This window comes from Nanorana parkeri, unplaced genomic scaffold, assembly GCF_000935625.1.
Source record: "Nanorana parkeri isolate BGI_ZX_2015 unplaced genomic scaffold, ASM93562v1 scaffold132, whole genome shotgun sequence".
NCBI classification, from domain to species: domain Eukaryota; kingdom Metazoa; phylum Chordata; class Amphibia; order Anura; family Dicroglossidae; genus Nanorana; species Nanorana parkeri.
The window spans coordinates 177,709-196,286 of NW_017306400.1; the positions used below are offsets into that span (position 1 = coordinate 177,709).

Sequence of the window (18,578 nt, forward strand, 5' to 3'; positions counted from 1 at the left end):
ACCCTTGGCTGGGGGGGGGGGGGGGGAGCACTGCAAGGGTATTTTTTTTCTAGGCTGAATTTCAGCTTTAAAATTCTTCCCCATCTTTTTGAAAACAGAACAGGCTTGAATTTTGTTGTACTTTAAGGTTAAACTCCCCTCTAGAGATACGACTACAAGAATTAATGCAGCTCTGTATTCATTAATAAATCAATAAATGTATTTTAATGCAAGCAGCGAAATTACTTCAATTTGAATTGGTGCGGGTCTCTTGCAGTCCCTGTACAGCTGAGCTCAGAGTGGGAGTGGGAGAAGTAATAAACTAACCTAGAATGTAAACTTATCCATTAAAGCCAAGGCCATTTGTGGTTCACCTCCTCCAGGCCAACATTTTCTTCAGCACTGGCTTCTTTGTGCAGTGTGCCCTCATAGACTAGTATAGAGCTAGAGGCTCAAGTTGAAGACATTAACCTTGGAATGAGCTCTCATTAATGGAGCCAGGCCCAATAGACTGTATAACGAAGTCACACTTTTAGCACACGTGTAAGATATATGCTTCTTTTTTATACTTGAGGTTGCTTTGTAATAGTCAAAAAATGTATCCTATATACGGTTATTTCTTTCAGACCTTATTAATGTAAGACTTATAATAATTATACAGAAAAAAGTCACTAAGGAGGCAAAAGAAGGTGGAGCCAAACTCCCCTTTCACAGGAAATGTCAGATTTGTATATATATGACTAAATATTATGATTTTAATGACCATTTTAGCATGTGGTTTTCGGTAAAGGTATCCTCTGCATAGGCATTTTGTCTTGATATTCTGGGCTTGAATTGCCCAGTGTAGTGACAGGTTGATTTTAAATAGTGATGATTATGTAATTGGAGCTGACTGTTTGACTAGATTGTATACTCACGGATTAATTCAATATTTTTACTATATTTAGAGTTCTGTCTTTTTATTCCTTTTTTTGCTGCATTTAGTACCATTCAATTGATTTTGCGCTGGTTCTAGTTGTTAGCTTATCCATTAAAAATTAAAATAACCTTATTGGACCAAAGTTCACTTCATAGTAGCAGGCAGAGCTTGATTGCACCTCTTCCATCTTCACAATTTAATGTCTGTTACCTGTTTAAGACATGTGAATAGCTTTATGAGCTGCATTGAAAAACAATTAACTGTAGTGCACTTACCCTGAATTTCATAAGGAGACCCAGATTCACTGATATTCATTAACGACTAACAGAATCATTATTTCATGGCAAAACCTCTTAGTAGATATGTCAGTAACTACTCAGTGCATTCAAGTCCTGATTTGACAGAGTAATCAGTCATTAGCCAAGGCTGCTGAGAGTATTGCAATTTGTTACTGCATTGCCAAATTCAGTAACCACAACAGCCATAAATAGAGGGAACAAAATTGCCCTAGCTTGCTAGGCACTGACAAAGAGTTAATGATCTTTCAAAACAACACTGAGACATTTACTGAATTCTTGTTTTTCCATGTTTGTTTTCTTAAATTGGGCAGCACAGATCAAAATAGCAAAGCACACTTGTCTTAGGATAATGTTTTTGAATTGATGCAAATACGTAGATGCGTACTTGTAATTATACATTCTGCATACCATAAGAATAGGGATGGCACTATCAATATTCCCAGGTGTCTTTCAAGTGGTCATTGTAATTAGTTAGTTGCTAACCATGTAAGAACCTGACCTAATAAAACCCATAGCTGCTGAGCGTGTTAAACATGCAACATACAGTATAGTGTTGGCCATATACTGTATCTGGAGGCTTGGGTTGGCAATGAGGTAACCAATCTCTGGAAAGAGTGACTGCTGATGAAACTGAGTGCTTGTGGTGTGGCCAAGCAGAGCACGGACAGTGCGGCTGTGTTCAGCTACACATGAAAGCATAGAATTAGTTTCTGTATCAGTTTGTGTAATGTTTTAATTATTTCCTATCTAAACTTCCCTGGAAAAGTTATGTCAAAGTCAACTGCTGAGGCTTAAGTTAATTTATTTTATTCACAAAGAAATTGATGCCTATGCCAACCAGAACTAGAGAGCCAAGAGGGGGGTGTTGGGGATTGAAGGACTAACAGGAGAACTATGGGGAGAGTAAAATGCATTTACCCATAGTTAGAGCCAACGTGTGACACTGCAGCTGTGACATGCTCTATAGCCTGAAATCTTCTCCCTGCAGAGTGAGTGGTGACTGTCAATCAGTGCTGCCCGCAGGGATTACCCTCTCCATTCCTCCAGCACTGACTGGAGGGACAGACCGAGGAGGGGCAGTCGCAGATGGCTCTGGTTCTACAGAGGCAGAGACAGCTGTCAATCAGGAAGTGGGATGGATGTTTCCTGGCTGCAGCAAGGCTGTGCTCTGTCAGAATATAGCAGGCAATAGCCCACTATTTGCTGAGCTTTGGGTCACAGGAGGACATCAATAATTGTCCTCCTGTGACCAAAAAGAGAACTACTGCCAAAAAAGGTTTGGCCATAGTCCTCATTTAACGATGAAGTAAATGATGACTGTAGTGACATTAAATGGGTTAAAAGTTAGTGATCTCTATTTTCTCCCCCTTGTACCTCTGACAGTATACCCCACATCACAAGCAAGGTTCTAATAATGTAGAGGTAGAGATATGCAGGATAATGAGAGTTCGGCCATTTTAAAAGTCATTGGTGTCAGAATCAGAGTGCTATTTCATCATGCTTAAATTTTTTTCGTGTTGACACAATATCAACAGGAGAGCCTACAATCAAAATTAAATACATATTAAACAGGTAAATCCTCTAGGAAATAAATATATAAAATTAAAATGATCAGAGATTTAAGTGGCTCTTTGACATTTTATTATGTTTTAGAATCACAGAGGCCAGTTATATAGTTAGCGTTAGTGTTCTTCAACCCTGCTAAAGATAAATATTGTAAGATCATCATTATCCAGATAATGACACACTTGTGCAAGTCCCAACCATTATCAGAATTATAGTGGTTAGGGGCTATTACAGAAAAATGGTGCATTGTGGCTAGTCTTAGTGTTTGCAAGAATTTTTGTAATGAGCTTTTAAGCCCATTATAAGTTAGGGAGAAACATTTTAAAACAGACTGGGTACCTTTTGAAGAACTTTACTATTTGGACATTATTAAATACTCTTTGCACTTTGTTCAGTTATTTGTAACCAGCATTGCCTTAAATCTAATGTCTATATGTTTCACAGTTATGTTCTAATCACAGAGTCAATTTGCTCTGTTCATTTTTTTTTCAAGTCCTAGCGTTCTTTTTCTTCCAAAGACTTGTAATGAAAAGTTTCTTCCAAATGTAGTCCATCCATTTTCACTCTTATCTCTTAAATCCTCGGCTAATGATGCCAGGCAGTTTAACGTCATCATATCTTTGTGAAACCCAGAAAATATTACTTGACATTTTTTCAGGCATACATTTGCTGAATTCCACAAAATATTTAAAGATTTGAATTTGATGTTAAAATGAACCATGAACATAACATGGAAACATATAGAAATGAGTTTTAAGGCAATGCTGATGCAATTGTAATCTTTTGGTGCTTCTGCAGCAAATATTACAGATCCGTAATGTCACCTTTTAAGCCATGAGGATCTTGTGCCTTATGATGGCCTGGAAGTACTTAAATTATATATTTTGATGAATCCAAAATCAATTGCCACGATAATAACATAGTAAAATGAAGCATACTGTAAAATGTCTGTTGTTGGGAAAGTTTGTTAGCAATGACTTGGACAGTTTAGCAGGTATTGCTGTTTTTCACTAAAGGATAAGTACATGTGTATTAAAAAAAGGGGACACTTGCCAACTCTGCAGGCTGTACAGCAAAGATCTCTAGAGTCCTGCAGCTAAGGTAAACATACGCTATTAGTAAAATGCTCAGCACTGAGAATGGGGCCTTGTACTGTCTTAAAGGGAACATTTCCATTCTACAAGCATGTAAGCATGCAGTCTAAACAGGCTAAACAATGCTGTTCATGAAATGCAAATGTCTACTTTTTCTCAATAGCAGTTAGAGACAGTGTCTGCTTGTCTATATAGGGCAACATGATAATGTCTGTCAAAATGCCCCAACTCCCTATTCATTGATACTCACCTTTAGAGCAATACCACTCCTTTCTCTACCTCAGCCAATACAAAATAACTAGAGCCTCCGTGTATGTAGGAGCATGTGACCACATTCCATGTGACTGCTGCGATCTATTGGCCAATGGCTAGGTCCAAGCACTGTGACATGATCATGATGGAGGGGTTGATATGACAGCTCCCTCTAGGCTACCAACACTAGGTGACACCGGGTATTTCCTGGAGAGCTGAGTATCAGTGGAACCTGAATGGGCAAAGTTCAGCCCTGTTCTCTGTCTCTTACTACTAGTCATAAGTACTGTGCTTTTTATGCTGTTTTACCTTAACCATTTTTTAATAGCTCTAGCAATATTCAGCATACAACATTGCTCTAGAATTAAAGAGGGGCTAATGACTGTTTTACCAGCATTTTGTTTTTCCAGGCAATTGTACCCAATAATTGTCTCCTGGTCTGACTACAGGAAACAGCATTTGGTTCCTAGAGGTTAATACATTTTGTAAATCAGAATTAAACTTTGCAGCGCATTACTGCATATGTTTGTATATGTAATTGCTTGGTGAATAGACAAGTATTGAATCTTTCTTTAGATCAGACTAGTAAGCCAGCCTAAACTAAAATTCTATAGCTATTTATTCAGGTCACAAAATGGCACACTCCTATGTGCCGCCTGCTTTAGTTGTACTGTGCCTGTAAAACATTTGTGTACTTCAAATGCAAAATAAGGCCATAAGACTTTTACAATCGGCTTTGAAGTATAAATAGAATGTGTTAATTTCGGTACAGTCATTTATCAATGCATTTCATTTCTTCTTAGTTTGGCAGACAAGGTCTTCAGGTTTTTTTCATAGCTTTTCTTAAATACAATTAACTCCTCCTTGTAAAGCAATATGTTAATATTGTGCTTTATAGGAATGTCTGCCGCTTTCTATTCAGGCTTCAGATTCAGAAAAAATAAATCAAGTAGGTGCTTAAACGTGCAATTATTTCAGTGTTTGATCTGTCACTTTGCTGGGTTCAATGAAAATTACAGAGATTGTGTTGTGTTTGCTTTTCATCTGTGAAGTTTTGAAATGTATAATGCAGTTGCTCAGCTCCTGAAGTCAGCCTTCTTTGTGTATAATTCAGGAGACTTACTGTATCAGTAAATATGGCTCAGTCTATCTTAAAATTCATTTTATGCTAGAGGAAAAGAGATTGTTATTGCAATACGACTTTGTGACATCATGTCGATTGACAGCACAGCTCATGCAGGAGCAGAGCAAGTAAGAGGGTTATTCACTATTGAGCCGAAGGATTAAGCCGGAGCCTTGGCTAATCCTTCAGCTCAATGCGGCTGCCGGAGCCCTCTGCTTCAGCCGAAGTGCTGCTGTACGGGCTATTCACAATAGCCTGTACAGCAGCCAAAGACAGTCGAACAGCTCAGCCGAGCCGAAACGCATATGCTTTGGCTCGGCTGAGCCTGAAGTTACAGCTGAAGCGGTGAGAACGATCTGCCGAAGCAGACCCTTGAACACGCAAGTGTAAGCAACTGGGCGGAGCCAGCTGTGATGCCCAGTTGTTGTCACTCAGTGACAGCCCACCGTCCTCAGGTCATTTGAGGACACTGGGCTGTCACTGAATGACAACAAATGGGTGGAGCCAGCCGTGATCTCATGGACAACTCCACCCATTTGTTTTGATTTTTCCGGGACCTGCAGGAAGACTGTGACAGGTGGCAGACACAAATGTACACAGTTGGGTGCAGCTAGCGGTAGTTTGTCACGTGCGGTCAGGTCAGCGGATGTCTGTTTTTTTTTCCGATGAGTCATCGTGTGCATGCAAAAAAATGCTCTGCATGTTTGGCTGAGTTGGATTATAGAGCACGTTCGACTCAGCCGATCCAACATCTGGATTAGCTGAGCCGAACCTCCGGCAGTTCACTAGCTGCCATTCACTCCATTCTCATAGGGGCTGAATGGTAGTGAGTGAATAGCTGAATGGCACCAAGCGCCATTCGGCTTGATTATTCTGCTTGCTACCTCCAAGGTAGCGAGCAGAATAAAAAATGACTTATTAAGGGGAAAAAACAGCATGGGGTCCCCCTCCCTATCCATACCAGACCCTTTAGATCTGGTAGGAAAGTTAAGATGGACCCCACACTAAAAAAAAATGCGTAAGGTTCCCTCTCAAAGTTATACCGCGCCCTTTAGGTCTGGTAGGAATTTTAAGAAGGAACCCCACCCCCAAAAATGGGGTTCCCCCTAAAATTCCCAAACAGACTCTTAATCCGAGCACAGGCCTAGCAGGGCAGGAAAGGGGGGGAAGAGCAAGCGCCCCCCACTCCCTGCCAAACCAGGCCACGTGCCCTCAGCATTGAGAAAGTGCTTTCCAGGGTCCCCCCTGGAAAAGAAACTTGTCCCCAGCCACTGAAAGGGAAAAACAGGAGGAAGGTCCAGCAGTAGGAAATGCAGCACCCAACATTAGATAAATAGAGTATTAAGAGGGCAGATGCATAACAGGCAATATAGAGAAATAAAACATAAACAGGCACCGGGCGCCTATCCTGGTTCCATAAACCTTTTTATTGGTAAAAGTAGGTATACAATAAATTATACTCGCAAAGTAAGCAAGGGTTAAAAGCGTCAATGGACTGATAGTCCTGAGTATCTTTTCTGCTGTGCAGATGAATGGGACAAAATAAAGGACAATCCAAAAGCTCTGCTTAACCTGCAGAGTCACGCTACCACGCATTTTCAGGGACAAGCTCCCTTCCTCAGAGCTGGACAGCAGAATTGGAGTGTTAAATCCAAACATCCCACACCTTATTAAATTTATTAGGATACCCTCTAGAGATAATTGGTGTCTTGATATAATGGTAAGTTATCATCTACTATTTTCTTACAAAATGGAATAGCAGGAGGAATGGGTGTCTTCCAATACATAGCTTTGCATGCATACATCACTTTGCATGCATAAAAGAAAAGTAAACCAATTGTGGCGATGGATCTCAAAGAAGTAACCAGTGACACATAATCCACAATCTCTCGCCAGTAGGAAACAATAAGTGGGCAAATCCAAACAATATGCAAAAATATCCTGTAGAACACGTGCATCTCCAACAGGCTGCAGGTACAGAGTGGCTTAGTTTATGCAAGTGATACGGGGTAAAATACGCCCTGTGTAGCAACTTAAATTGAGCCATCCTATCTCTCACCACCACCAGTTGCTTTAAGGCTCATCCCAAACATTTAGCCAGTCGTCATCACCCTCTGACCTCCATTTATCTCTTGTTCACCAGTTCAGAGGTAGTCATTGTCTGCAATAATTGGTAAAAACAGGACACAGCTTTCGAAAGCTGATCCGATCTAGTATCTCAAGGGGTGTACTAACCAACCTAACCTCACGATAAGGAAACTGAGATCTGAAGGCATGAGAAAGCTGTAAATAATGAAAAATTAATGGTGATGGAAGAGAATATTTTTGAGCTAACACATCAAAGAGCATCAACGTAGTATTACTAAGGAGATCAGTTAGTAGCTTAATCTTGTAAGTCACACAGAAGTGAGGGTCAGTTAAGGTATAAAAATGGGGCAATTGAGGGTTTTTCCAAAAGACAGTGTTAAGGGAAGGGCCTTGAGAGGCTTGTGTACTCCAAGACATACCAGTCTGTCAGGCATTTACAGTGGTAAGCATGAAAGAATTAAGATTGGGAGCATGGGGCCCCCTAAACAACAAATTCCGTAATGCTTCCAAAGGGGCAAGTTCGCCCATTCCTTCAGTCTCATACCATGCAGCACAGGAAACTAATTAAGATCAAGAAATTTCTTAGGTGATCTAGAAATGACAACTCCAAAGTGGTGAAGTAGTCCACCCATTGCAGATCTGCGAACCTCCTTAGCATCAGCATCAATGGGAAAAAGTACAGATTTATCCCAATTAACCCTTATATTCGACACAGTGGAAAATGCAGTGTGTGCCTACAAGGCGCCTTGTAATGAAGAGCCAGGGTCAATTCAGGAACAAGAGCAGGTTGTCTGCATGTAACACTACCCTCTCCTCCAGCCAACCTATCCTGAGTCCTTTGATAGATGGGGCCACCCTCAGGGCCTCTGCAAAGGGTTCCATTGCCAGGGCAAAGAGAGTGGGAGACAGTGGACAACCCTGCCATGTGCCTCTACACATGGGAAAGGAGGTAGACAATTTGTTTCTCAATGTTATGGCCGCAACCAAACTATGATACAGCTACTTAAACCAACGAGTAAACACCATTGGAATCCCATCTTATTCAATATTGTCCACAAATAAGGCCGTTCCACTGAATCAAAAGCCTTCTCTATATCAAAAGAGGCTATTATTCTAGTACCCATATTAACATGAGAGGTATGAACATTGGTGAATAGCCTGCATATGTTGATATCTGTAGATCTATGAGGTATAAAGCATGTTTGATCCATGTCTATCAGACTACCCATCAGCTGATTGAGTCACATGCTAAAGATCTTGGTCAGAATCTTCAAATGACACTTTAGCAAGGCAATGGGCCTATTGGAGGTGCATTCTGCCGAGTCCTTCAGAGATTTATAAATCAGTGTAATGTGAGCCTCTCTCATGGAGGCGGGTAAATAATTAAGGTCAGCATGAGCTTTGTAAAACTCTATAGGAAGACCAACCGGGCCCGGGGTCTTACCACTGGGGAAGGATCATATGGCAGCTAAAACCTCAGTGTCTGAAATAGGCTTCACAAGGAAATCACGCTCCCTCTCCAACATCCAACCCAGAGCTATAGCATCCAACATAGATGCCAGATAGGGAGAGGGGACTCCTGCTGATAAAGAGGAGGAGTACAATGATGTATAATACTCCTGAAATGCAGTAAGTATAGCATCTGGTGTAGTAGCAAAGGAATCTGGACCTGAGCGTATTTCAGGTATCACTGTCTGAGTCCTATCACTTTGTGAAAGCATGGCTAGCAAGTGACCATTTTTATCCCCATTTTCAAAATAGTCCTGTTTACGATTGTGAAAATCCGTCCTTGTAATCTCAGTGAGATGCAATTTAAGGGTACGTCTAGCTGACATAAGAATGTCATAATTAATGGCAGTAGGAGAGGATTCATATTGGGACAGACAAGCACGTTCCTCAGATTAATACGTCATGGGGACCACATCAGGAAAGGCTAAAAAAAGTTCCAGTGTGAAAGCAAATAGCAAAAACAACAATACAGACAGTAAAACACAAGTACCCCAATCCCCACCAGTTCCCAAACCCACCCTACCTGCCCAACACATAACCTAAAATTGAATAACAAAAGCATGTCAGGGGGTTTGTACCCTAAAACAAGAAAAAGTAACTCAACAGCCAGCTTGGGGTAATGAAGTCAGTGCAACAGAGAAATTGTAGAAAAAGAGTCCAGTCAATGCAGAGACGAATAAGCTCCTGGAAGTGGTGCTGATTAAGTGGACCCATGAAGAAGAGCCAAATATCACTCGATGTGACATGCGATGAAAAAGATCAGGTGGCACCCAGCCAGACCGCGACCACAGCTGGACTATAGAAAAAGTGGGTGGTGGCACCATCAATCACCCTAAGCCTGCTTGGATAAAGGAGACTGTATTTGACGCTCTTGTCTTGGAGCTGCTGCGGATCTCCATGAAGGATCTCCTGCTCTGCTGTGTTTCTGAAGAATCATCAGGAAAATGTGCATTTTCATACAGTAAGTATGAGCGGACTCTAGCCACTGCAAGAATTCTATCAGGATCCCAATAGTTCAGCAAATGAATCAGAAAGTGTCTGGAGGGAGCATAGGGTCTCAGGGGAAAAGGGGGGAAACAGTGTGCCCGCTCCGCTATGAAGGTTGGTGGCATATCACGAAGATCAACGAGCGCAGTCAGGAAGGTTTCAGCAAACTTGGCAGGCCTTTGGCCTTCAGCACGTTCAGGGAGGCCCAGTACACAAACGTTGTTGCGGTGCGGCTTATTTTCAGTATCCACTGCCTTCATCTGCAGTGCACGTAGTTGTCGTTGCAGTCTACTCCACCTGGGATATCCAACCCTCAGCCTCCATGATGCACATGCAGAACGTATCCATGTCATGGCGTAAATAGCTGACCTCTGCAGACAGAGAGTCAGTCTTTGTAGTGATTGTCTCCTTGCAGGAAGTAATGGCTGCAAGGTTCTCAGAACCAGAGGGAGAAGATGCCTGCTCAGCCATCGTGTTGGTCTGTGTCCCCACCGACAACTTGGCCACACTCCGCCAAGACAGGAGGATTTTTGCTTGCTGGGAGACATCTTGACTGTAGCAGACAGGATGTCCAGATCCAGTAAGGAAAGAACAACACCCAGGGGTAAGGAGAAGTAGAAATCAGCACCAGGATTAGCATACGATAAATAGATAGAGTGGACCTCCCTGGGACACGTCTGCTTTGGATTACATGCCGGCCATGCCCCCACCCTTTATTTTTGTATACTTCCTGAATCCAGAGAAGTTTATCTCATGATGCCCTTTGAGTGCATTTTCACTTACATGAGAGACATAAATCATGCCTGTCATTAAACCTACTAGTCTAACCTCTGGAAGGCCCTAATTGTAGCCATACCTTCACCATGCAAAAAGTAAAAAGAAAAAAAATATTACATTACATTTACTCTTTTAATGAGAATACATTATTAATTGTTATGCAATCTTTATAATGCAGAGAAGGTTTTACTGGTGAATGTTTAATATGAAACTAATAGCATGACCAGACTACAGGGGTATGTTTGGAGAATGTCCAGTGAATCTGCTGATCTGTCTGATATTGTTTATTCCAATGAACAAATACCTTTGCTAGTTAACTAATTTGGATGAGGCAAATGCAAAGAAACAAATCCCATAAAATGTGAACACTGGTAGAAGCTCACAAATGGCAAACATCACACATAGAAACTCAACAGAGAAGAGAGAAGCCAATGGCTGAAAAGTAGTTAATTATAACAGAATGTGATTATTCGTTCATGATTATGCATTCCTTTATAAATAGCACTTGAATCCTGGAAAGGCCTATGAAGCGGGTCATCACAGTAATGATGCAATAGTAAGGCTAAGAAGATGGCGTGGAGTGGGTTCTTAACCAGTAAGTATAGAAAGAATCCCCGGATTTGGGGCATCATGGGTGTTGAACTTGAAAACTTAATCTATATACTGACAAATGGAGGTGTATGCTATGTGTTGCCAGTGCTGGATTAGATATGCTACTTCAGGTTATCTATAAGAAAAAAGTAGTTTTGTTGGTTAAGGCCAAAGGCCTTCAATAACATAATAGGTTTTAGTTTGTTTAACACTGGTGTTTGTTTATTCACAAACCTTTAAAACACAATATGTTAGTTTATAAATTATATAAATTTAAACTGATACATGTAATAGACTATCAAGAAATAATCTTTTACTTAACTGCCACTGTTTCTTTTCCTTTTATCTGCAAAGTTTTCTAATATATACCTAAAACAAAGCACTTGAGCTGTGGCTCTTGTAACATGATGGTGAGAAGTTAGCCTTGATGTTTGGAGATATTTCTGATGTTTCATTCATGATCATTTGCAGCTGCCCTAGGTTTTTCTTGAGCATTGTTAAATATTCTTCGATTTTAGACATGAAAAGCAGTATGCAAGGATTAACAATGATCTCAGAAATGGAAGTACTACCTACTTAGATATTCATTTTATAAATCAAACTCAGTTAACTGTATTTGCATAGCAATCGCAAGCAAATGCAGGATCCTGTCAGTAGATATGAAATCTGGAAAAATAAAATCCCTAGGCTAGAATGTTTGGTGGAGAACTACTAACAAATTAACACAAATATATTGGGCACTGATTGAGTCCTTATGGTTCCTTACCATAACTTACAGGGTTATTCATAAAAGGGTGAAGAGTTTGGAGAAGGCAGGAGAAGTGAACAAGCTAGGCCAAAATAGCTGATTTGGAAAAATTCTCCAATTCAGTTCACTTTCCAGTTCAGCTATGTTGTCCTAGATTGTTCACTTCTCCTGCCTTATGCAGACTCTTCACTCTTTTGTGAATAACCCTGTTAATCTCGGCATGAAACGGGTACCATAGCTTAATAGACAACAGGGCAAATAGAACCTTCTTCCATAGGAATAAATCAGCCACTCTGCTGTAGTGCAGAAAACTATTTATATCATGTCACAGTCTGTCTATGGATTAACTAAAGGAGACACAAAAGGAAACAAAAGAATCCACCATAAATTATAAATTTTGCAATGTCTCTCTGGGTGCCAATCATTTGCTTATTACAAAGTGCAATATTTTTAGATTTTGTTTTAGAACAAAGAAAAACTGATGTACGGTGTAATTCTAACCAATACTTTTGGCTGCAATGATGACAGCAATGTGATAGTTTATGAAAATGAGCTTTGTAAATATGTGGGAAAACCTTCGGATTTATAACTGTAACACCAATATGATTATTAATATCCGAACTGTGAATTAAGAAAAAAAATGCCTGTGAGTCACAAAAATATATTCACTTCCCACTGGGTATAAGCTTTATTGAATACAAAACTGTAATAGTACATTATCTTCTTTACCTCCAACACTCAGCAAAACTGATTATTTAAGGATTTTATCAGCAAAATCAAAATGTGTTTGATGCTGTTTTGTAGTGAATGTTAAATAGCAAAGCAAGAGCTTTTACTAAAGGGTAAAATTATATAGTGACAAACTAGATCTTTATTCAATAAAGGGAGATTATGTGACAAACAAATATGTCTCAGGTTAAATATTGTGTTAATTCCAGCTTAAATTAGAACAAGACTACAGGAACACTTGCAGAAAATTACAGTCTAGCTAAACATGACGCTCGGTAGGTGTAATCAAGTGGGAACGGTCCTGCCAAGAATGAGCAAACTCTGAACTTTTACCCAGTTATTTGAAAATGAAATCAACGCTGTGCTAAATGTTTCTCCCCTCATTAAACAGTCACCCAAACACATCATTCAGTTTAATATGAAGCAATTGCCATCTATTGCCAAACTATTCTGGAAACTGAATTGTGAATCCAACAGAGCATGTTTTTTATATGAATAGAAGTCATGGTGGCTGATTTACTGAACAAGTGTAGCATGTTCACTTTGCAATGTGAATTTTCGCTTTGCAAGGGAACTTTCACCTACATTTAAGGCAAAGTCCACCTTTAAAAAAAATTATAAATGCACACTTCTTCAAAAAAAGAAAAAAATGTGCATAGTTACATAGTGCATAGTTCTATTTACAGGGTACGTCTAGCTGACATAAGAATGTCATAATTAATGGCAGTAGGAGAGGATTCATATTGGGACAGACAAGCACGTTCCTCAGATTAAAGCAAAGTGGTACGGGCAATTTCTTCAGTTCTGATGGCTTTTTGGATCGACATGAAATGTCCCCTAGTAAAGGCCTTGAAAGCATCCCAGGTAATATCCGAGGACGCTGATGAGGCATTAATCTCCCAAAACTCCTCAACATCCTTAGGGGTCACAGTCAAGGCCATAGGGTACGTAATCCATTGTGGAGCTCTAACCTCCAGAGAGCCCTGTCTTTCCGCTGACAAGTGAGAAAAGTCAGGACTATATAGCAATTATCAGGGATGCCCCCAGGTAAGAATCCCACCTCACAGACATCTGGCAAAAGGGATCTATTAGCAAATGCTAGGTCATTGCGAGAAGAGGAATAGGCCCTGGTTGCAGGGTTTTTCCACCTCCACAATTCAGTGAAATCAGCAGCCATATCCCAATTACTCAGGTCAGAGGGGGGGGGGGGGGGGGGGAGGCTCCTATAAACAGTAATTTGGCAGGACAATGGGAAGAAACCATATCTAAAAGAGTATGCAAGAGAGCAGAGTGAAATGGAGGCAAATAGACATTCACTATAACATAGCGTTGCGACCACAGAGTGAAAACAAGGATAACGAATTTAACATCCAGGTCAGTATGTACACTATCAATGGCACAGAGTAAAGAATTATGTATAAGAAGATTCCGCACACTCAAGAGAACAAAAAAGGCAATACAGTGGCCTGGCCAATTAAGTACTGTAGGCACAAAAATTATAAAATGCACACTTCTTCAAAAAAAGAAAAAAATGTGCATAGTTACATAGTGCATAGTTCTATTTACATACTTACATAGTTAGCCAGGTTAAAAAGACACAAGTCCATCATGTTCAACTATAGAGAAAAAAGAGAAGAAAAACCTAAAACAGAACACTATGCCCACAGTTACCCACAGTTGATCCAGAGCAAGGCAAAACAACCTATAAAGCATGATTCAATTTGCTTCAACAGGGGAAAAAAATCCTTTCTTATCCCGTAAGGCAATTGGATATTACCTTGGTGTTTATTTTACTTATAATAGCTCAATATCTAGTAATATTCTGTGCATTTAGGAATGCATCCAGAATAATTTAAAACAGTTAACTGAGCTAGCTAGAACTAGCTCCTGAGGGAGTCGATTTCACATTTTCACAGCTATAACTGTGAAGAAGCCTTTCCATGTGCAAAGGTTAAACCTCTTTTCCTCCAGACACAGAGAGTGCCTCCTTGTCCTTTGCAGTGACCTTAAAGTGAATAATTTGGCACCAAGCTCACTAAATGGGCCGTTTATGTATTTATACATGGTGATCATGTCCCCCCTTAATTGACTCTTCTCCAGAGAGAACAAGTTCAGTTCAGCTCATCTTTCCTCATAGCTGAGCTCCTCCATGCCTCTTATCAGTTTATTTGCCCTTCTCTGCACTTTCTCCAGTTCCATAACATCCTTTTTGTGAACTGGTGCCCAAAACTGAACTGCATATTTTAGATGAGGTCTTACTAATGCCTTGTACAGGGGCAGGATTATGTCTCTATCTCTGGAGTCTTGACCCTTTTTATTACAAGAAAGTATTTTGCTTGCTTTAGAAACTGCAGCTTGACATTGCATGCTATTATTCAGTCCATGGTCTACCAGAACACCCAGATCTTTCTCCATCATTGACTCCCCCAAACATACTCCCCCTAGAGTGTATGATGCATTCATGTTTTTAGTCCCCAAGTGCATAACTTTACATTTATAAGCATTAAACCTCATTTGCCAAATAGATGCCCAATCACAAAGTGCATTCAGATCTGCTTGTAAGTTGGAAACATCCTGTAAGGACTGTATTCCACTACATAACTTGGTGTCATCTGCAAACACAAAAATAGTACTTTTAATCCCCAATTCTGTGTCATTTATAAATAGGTTAAACAGTAAGGGGCCCAACACTGAACCTTGGGGGATGCCACTAACAACCTCAGATCATTCACAGTACGAATCATTGATCACCACTCTCTGAATACAGTCTTTAAGCCAGTTTTCTACCCAATTACAGATGGAATGCTCTATACCTACTGACCTTAACTTATACATTAGCCACATGTGGGGAACGGTGTCAAATGCTTTTGGAAAGTCCAAGTATACTATATCCACAGCCATTCCTTTGTCCAATTTATTACTCACTTCCTCATAAAAAGAAAGTAGATTTGTTTGACAACTTCTGTCTTTTGTGAATCTGTGCTGACATTTGCTTATGATATTATTTTCAAGCAAAAACATCTGCATGTGATCCTTCATCAAACTTTCAAGTATCTTCCCAAGTTAAGCTTACAGGTCTGTAATTACTTGGTAAAAAAAGTTTAGTGTCACTATAACACATTACTTATATGTGCTTCAATAAACTATTTAACTACTGTATTGGACAAAGTATCTTTGTGCATTTTATTGGCTGGTTATGAGCCATGCTAACATTTCTGTTTGTATTGTAGTGATAGTATGTTATCAAACATGACGATTCCAACCAGTGAAACCAAATAGTCTCAACATAATAGTAATTTTACTTTAACTCCAGGCAGATATTAAAAACATAAACCAATTATACATTTATTAAAAATCCCAACATATATTTAAACACCTAAAGTTTGTCTTTAGTTTAGCCCCCTGTATTTATTTTAGCTCAGCAGCATTAGGATGGGGGGCAATGCTCTGAGCCAACAAGGGCTCTGTTTGCTTTGTCAGAGTGCTGTCATCCAAGAACTGAGAAGATGTGTACATCAGGGTTCTTACCTCTATTTATTGTCCAGTTGGTAGGCTGATAATGGATCCTTGTTTAAGTTGTGCCTCCTAACTATACTAGAGGTCAAGGACGTGCTGTCTTACAGGGGTTGCATAGATCAAGATTAATTAAACAGAATTACCAAATTTGTAAGGTTTGACATATACAGTATGTTTAACTGTGTATTGGCTGTTTGCTTTAGGATCAGTTTTCAAATATGGGATATGTATAGGAGATTGTGATACATCTAAGGATTCTTATTCTTCAAATTATGCAGTTTTACCACAGACATATGAGAATTTTATGGCATCAAATGATGAAAAAACTTGATGAGCTAGAACGGTTTCCAAACAGTATCATCTAGGCACCTATGCATGTGGATATTTTTGTAAAATGTAATCTTAATTCAGTGGATTTTCCAGTCCAACTGTGTGTGTAGTGTTTTAATAGTGCAATTTAATACATTCTTGAAATTTAAGAAGCAGCAAGCTTTTAACCACTTAATCGCTGCAATACGACTTTATAAGTCCAAATGTAAAATGCCCCTTGTCTTAAGAACAATAGTTAAGCTTGCAACAAAGAACTAAGAATGTGCAACTGTGTGTGTGTGTTCCTAGTTTTCACACCCACTTTTAGTTAGAAATGAGAAAAATTAGACTTATTGTGAAGTTAACTGACACATACCAATATTCATAAATTTGGTCTGGGCACCTAAACTTCAAAACACTCTAGCTAAGCAGGGGTTAAATATATAAAGTATGACTTAAAGTTATAGCAATTACTTACATTTGAGTAGAAATGGTCATCCAATCCACCAAAAATCGGTAAACTGGAAAGTCGTAGAATTTCACCCCAAAATTTGTCCTTCAACCACATGGGATCTGGATTAGCTCGGGGGATCTCAAGTGCAACGCTACCAGTGAGAAGAAAATGCCATTCTTCATAATTTACCAGACCTCTGTTTCTCTGTATACCCACACACAGCAGGAAAGAAAATAGCAGCTTGTGCTTCTCAAAGAGGGAACGGCAAACATGTTCATATACGCTAAAAAGTAGAACAAAAATATTTCTAATATTAAATTATGATACTGCACACATTGACACTGAGCTTCACATCCTTAGATTATTTATTGGTCAGAAACTTTTTGTTTTTGTTCAATGTAGCACTGACCCACTTCCTGAAGAAGGTGCTGGATTTTATAGACCCTCCTAGAGGGCTATTCACTTACCTGCCGAAGGATCTAGCCATAGCTTTAGATGATCCTTTGGCTCACATCGGCCGTCGGAGCCCTTCACTTCATTCAAACTGAAGGGTTGCTGTATGTTGCTGTACGTTAAAGGGTTGCTGGCTATTCACAATAGCCCATACAGCAGCCGAAGGCAGCCGAGCCGAACGTATATGCCTCAACTTGGCCAAGCCAAAGCAGGGAGAACGGCCTCCAAAGCAGACCGTGTTCCCCGGTACTGACAACAACTAGGCGGAGCCAGCCATAATGTCCATAATTTATATGAATTTGCATCAAATTCTGCAGCTGAATATATAAGGAAACACTTTTATAGGGACTGCTATAAACTGTTCTTCTAAAGGAGAGATTATATACTGTTCTTCATTGAGAACAACAATGGAACATAATTAGTGCTAGCTAATTATTCCAATATTAACATCTAGATCTATGTTTTGATACTCTCTACCCTGGGCAATAGGAGTACCAGAGGAGTGATTTTTTTAAATGTTTTAATTGTGCTTAAAAGGTCTTTTGTCTGGCCCTCGTTATATATTTTTTCTTTTGAAATGTTTATGTAGTTTTTTTTTGTTTTTTTTTTCTTCAGAGTATATTGATTTATTTTTCTATGTAATAAACAATGTTGTTATATTGCACAAAATTTTTGTTAAATTATTTTTCTGTGACAAAAGGGCATTCATAAACTATTCCTTTCCATGGGGCAATAACTTTGTATAATCTGTAAAAACTATGGGTGGTCCACTTTTTGGACAGTGGATGACTTCATAAGTATATTTTAACATGTATTGTACAATGTTTATGCCCTAGTCCCAAAAAAGCTATAGAATTTAATTTAAGGTTACAGGGGATACAGGATAAAATGTCATTCTTCCCTAAAATAATATTTTAGTATTAGGCAGAATCTGGTGGGCTGAGAAACCCCTTTCTTTTTAACCTGTTTATTAATGATATCGGGGAGGGAGTGAGTAGTCGTGTCTCAGTGTTTGCTGATGATACGAAAAATTGGGAGGGTAATAGACACGGATTTAGACATTGTAACATTACAGGAAGACCTGGATAAACTCGGAGAATGGGCAACTGTATGGCAGATGAAGTTCAATGTCGATAAATGCAAAGTAATGCACTTTGGAGTTAAATGGACTATACACTTATGGGT

At 39.5% G+C, this 18,578-nt stretch overlaps 1 protein-coding gene across 1 annotated transcript in view; it reads right to left on the reverse strand.

Annotated features, from left to right (window-relative positions):
- LOC108784922 (dynein heavy chain 3, axonemal-like) overlaps positions 1-18,578 on the reverse strand; it is an 899,093-nt gene that overhangs the window by 101,933 nt on the left and 778,582 nt on the right. Inside the window, exon 66 of the mRNA XM_018553871.1 lies at positions 16,965-17,223. Within this exon, the coding sequence (XP_018409373.1) occupies positions 16,965-17,223 (259 nt within the window). The remainder of the gene's footprint in view (positions 1-16,964; positions 17,224-18,578) is intronic.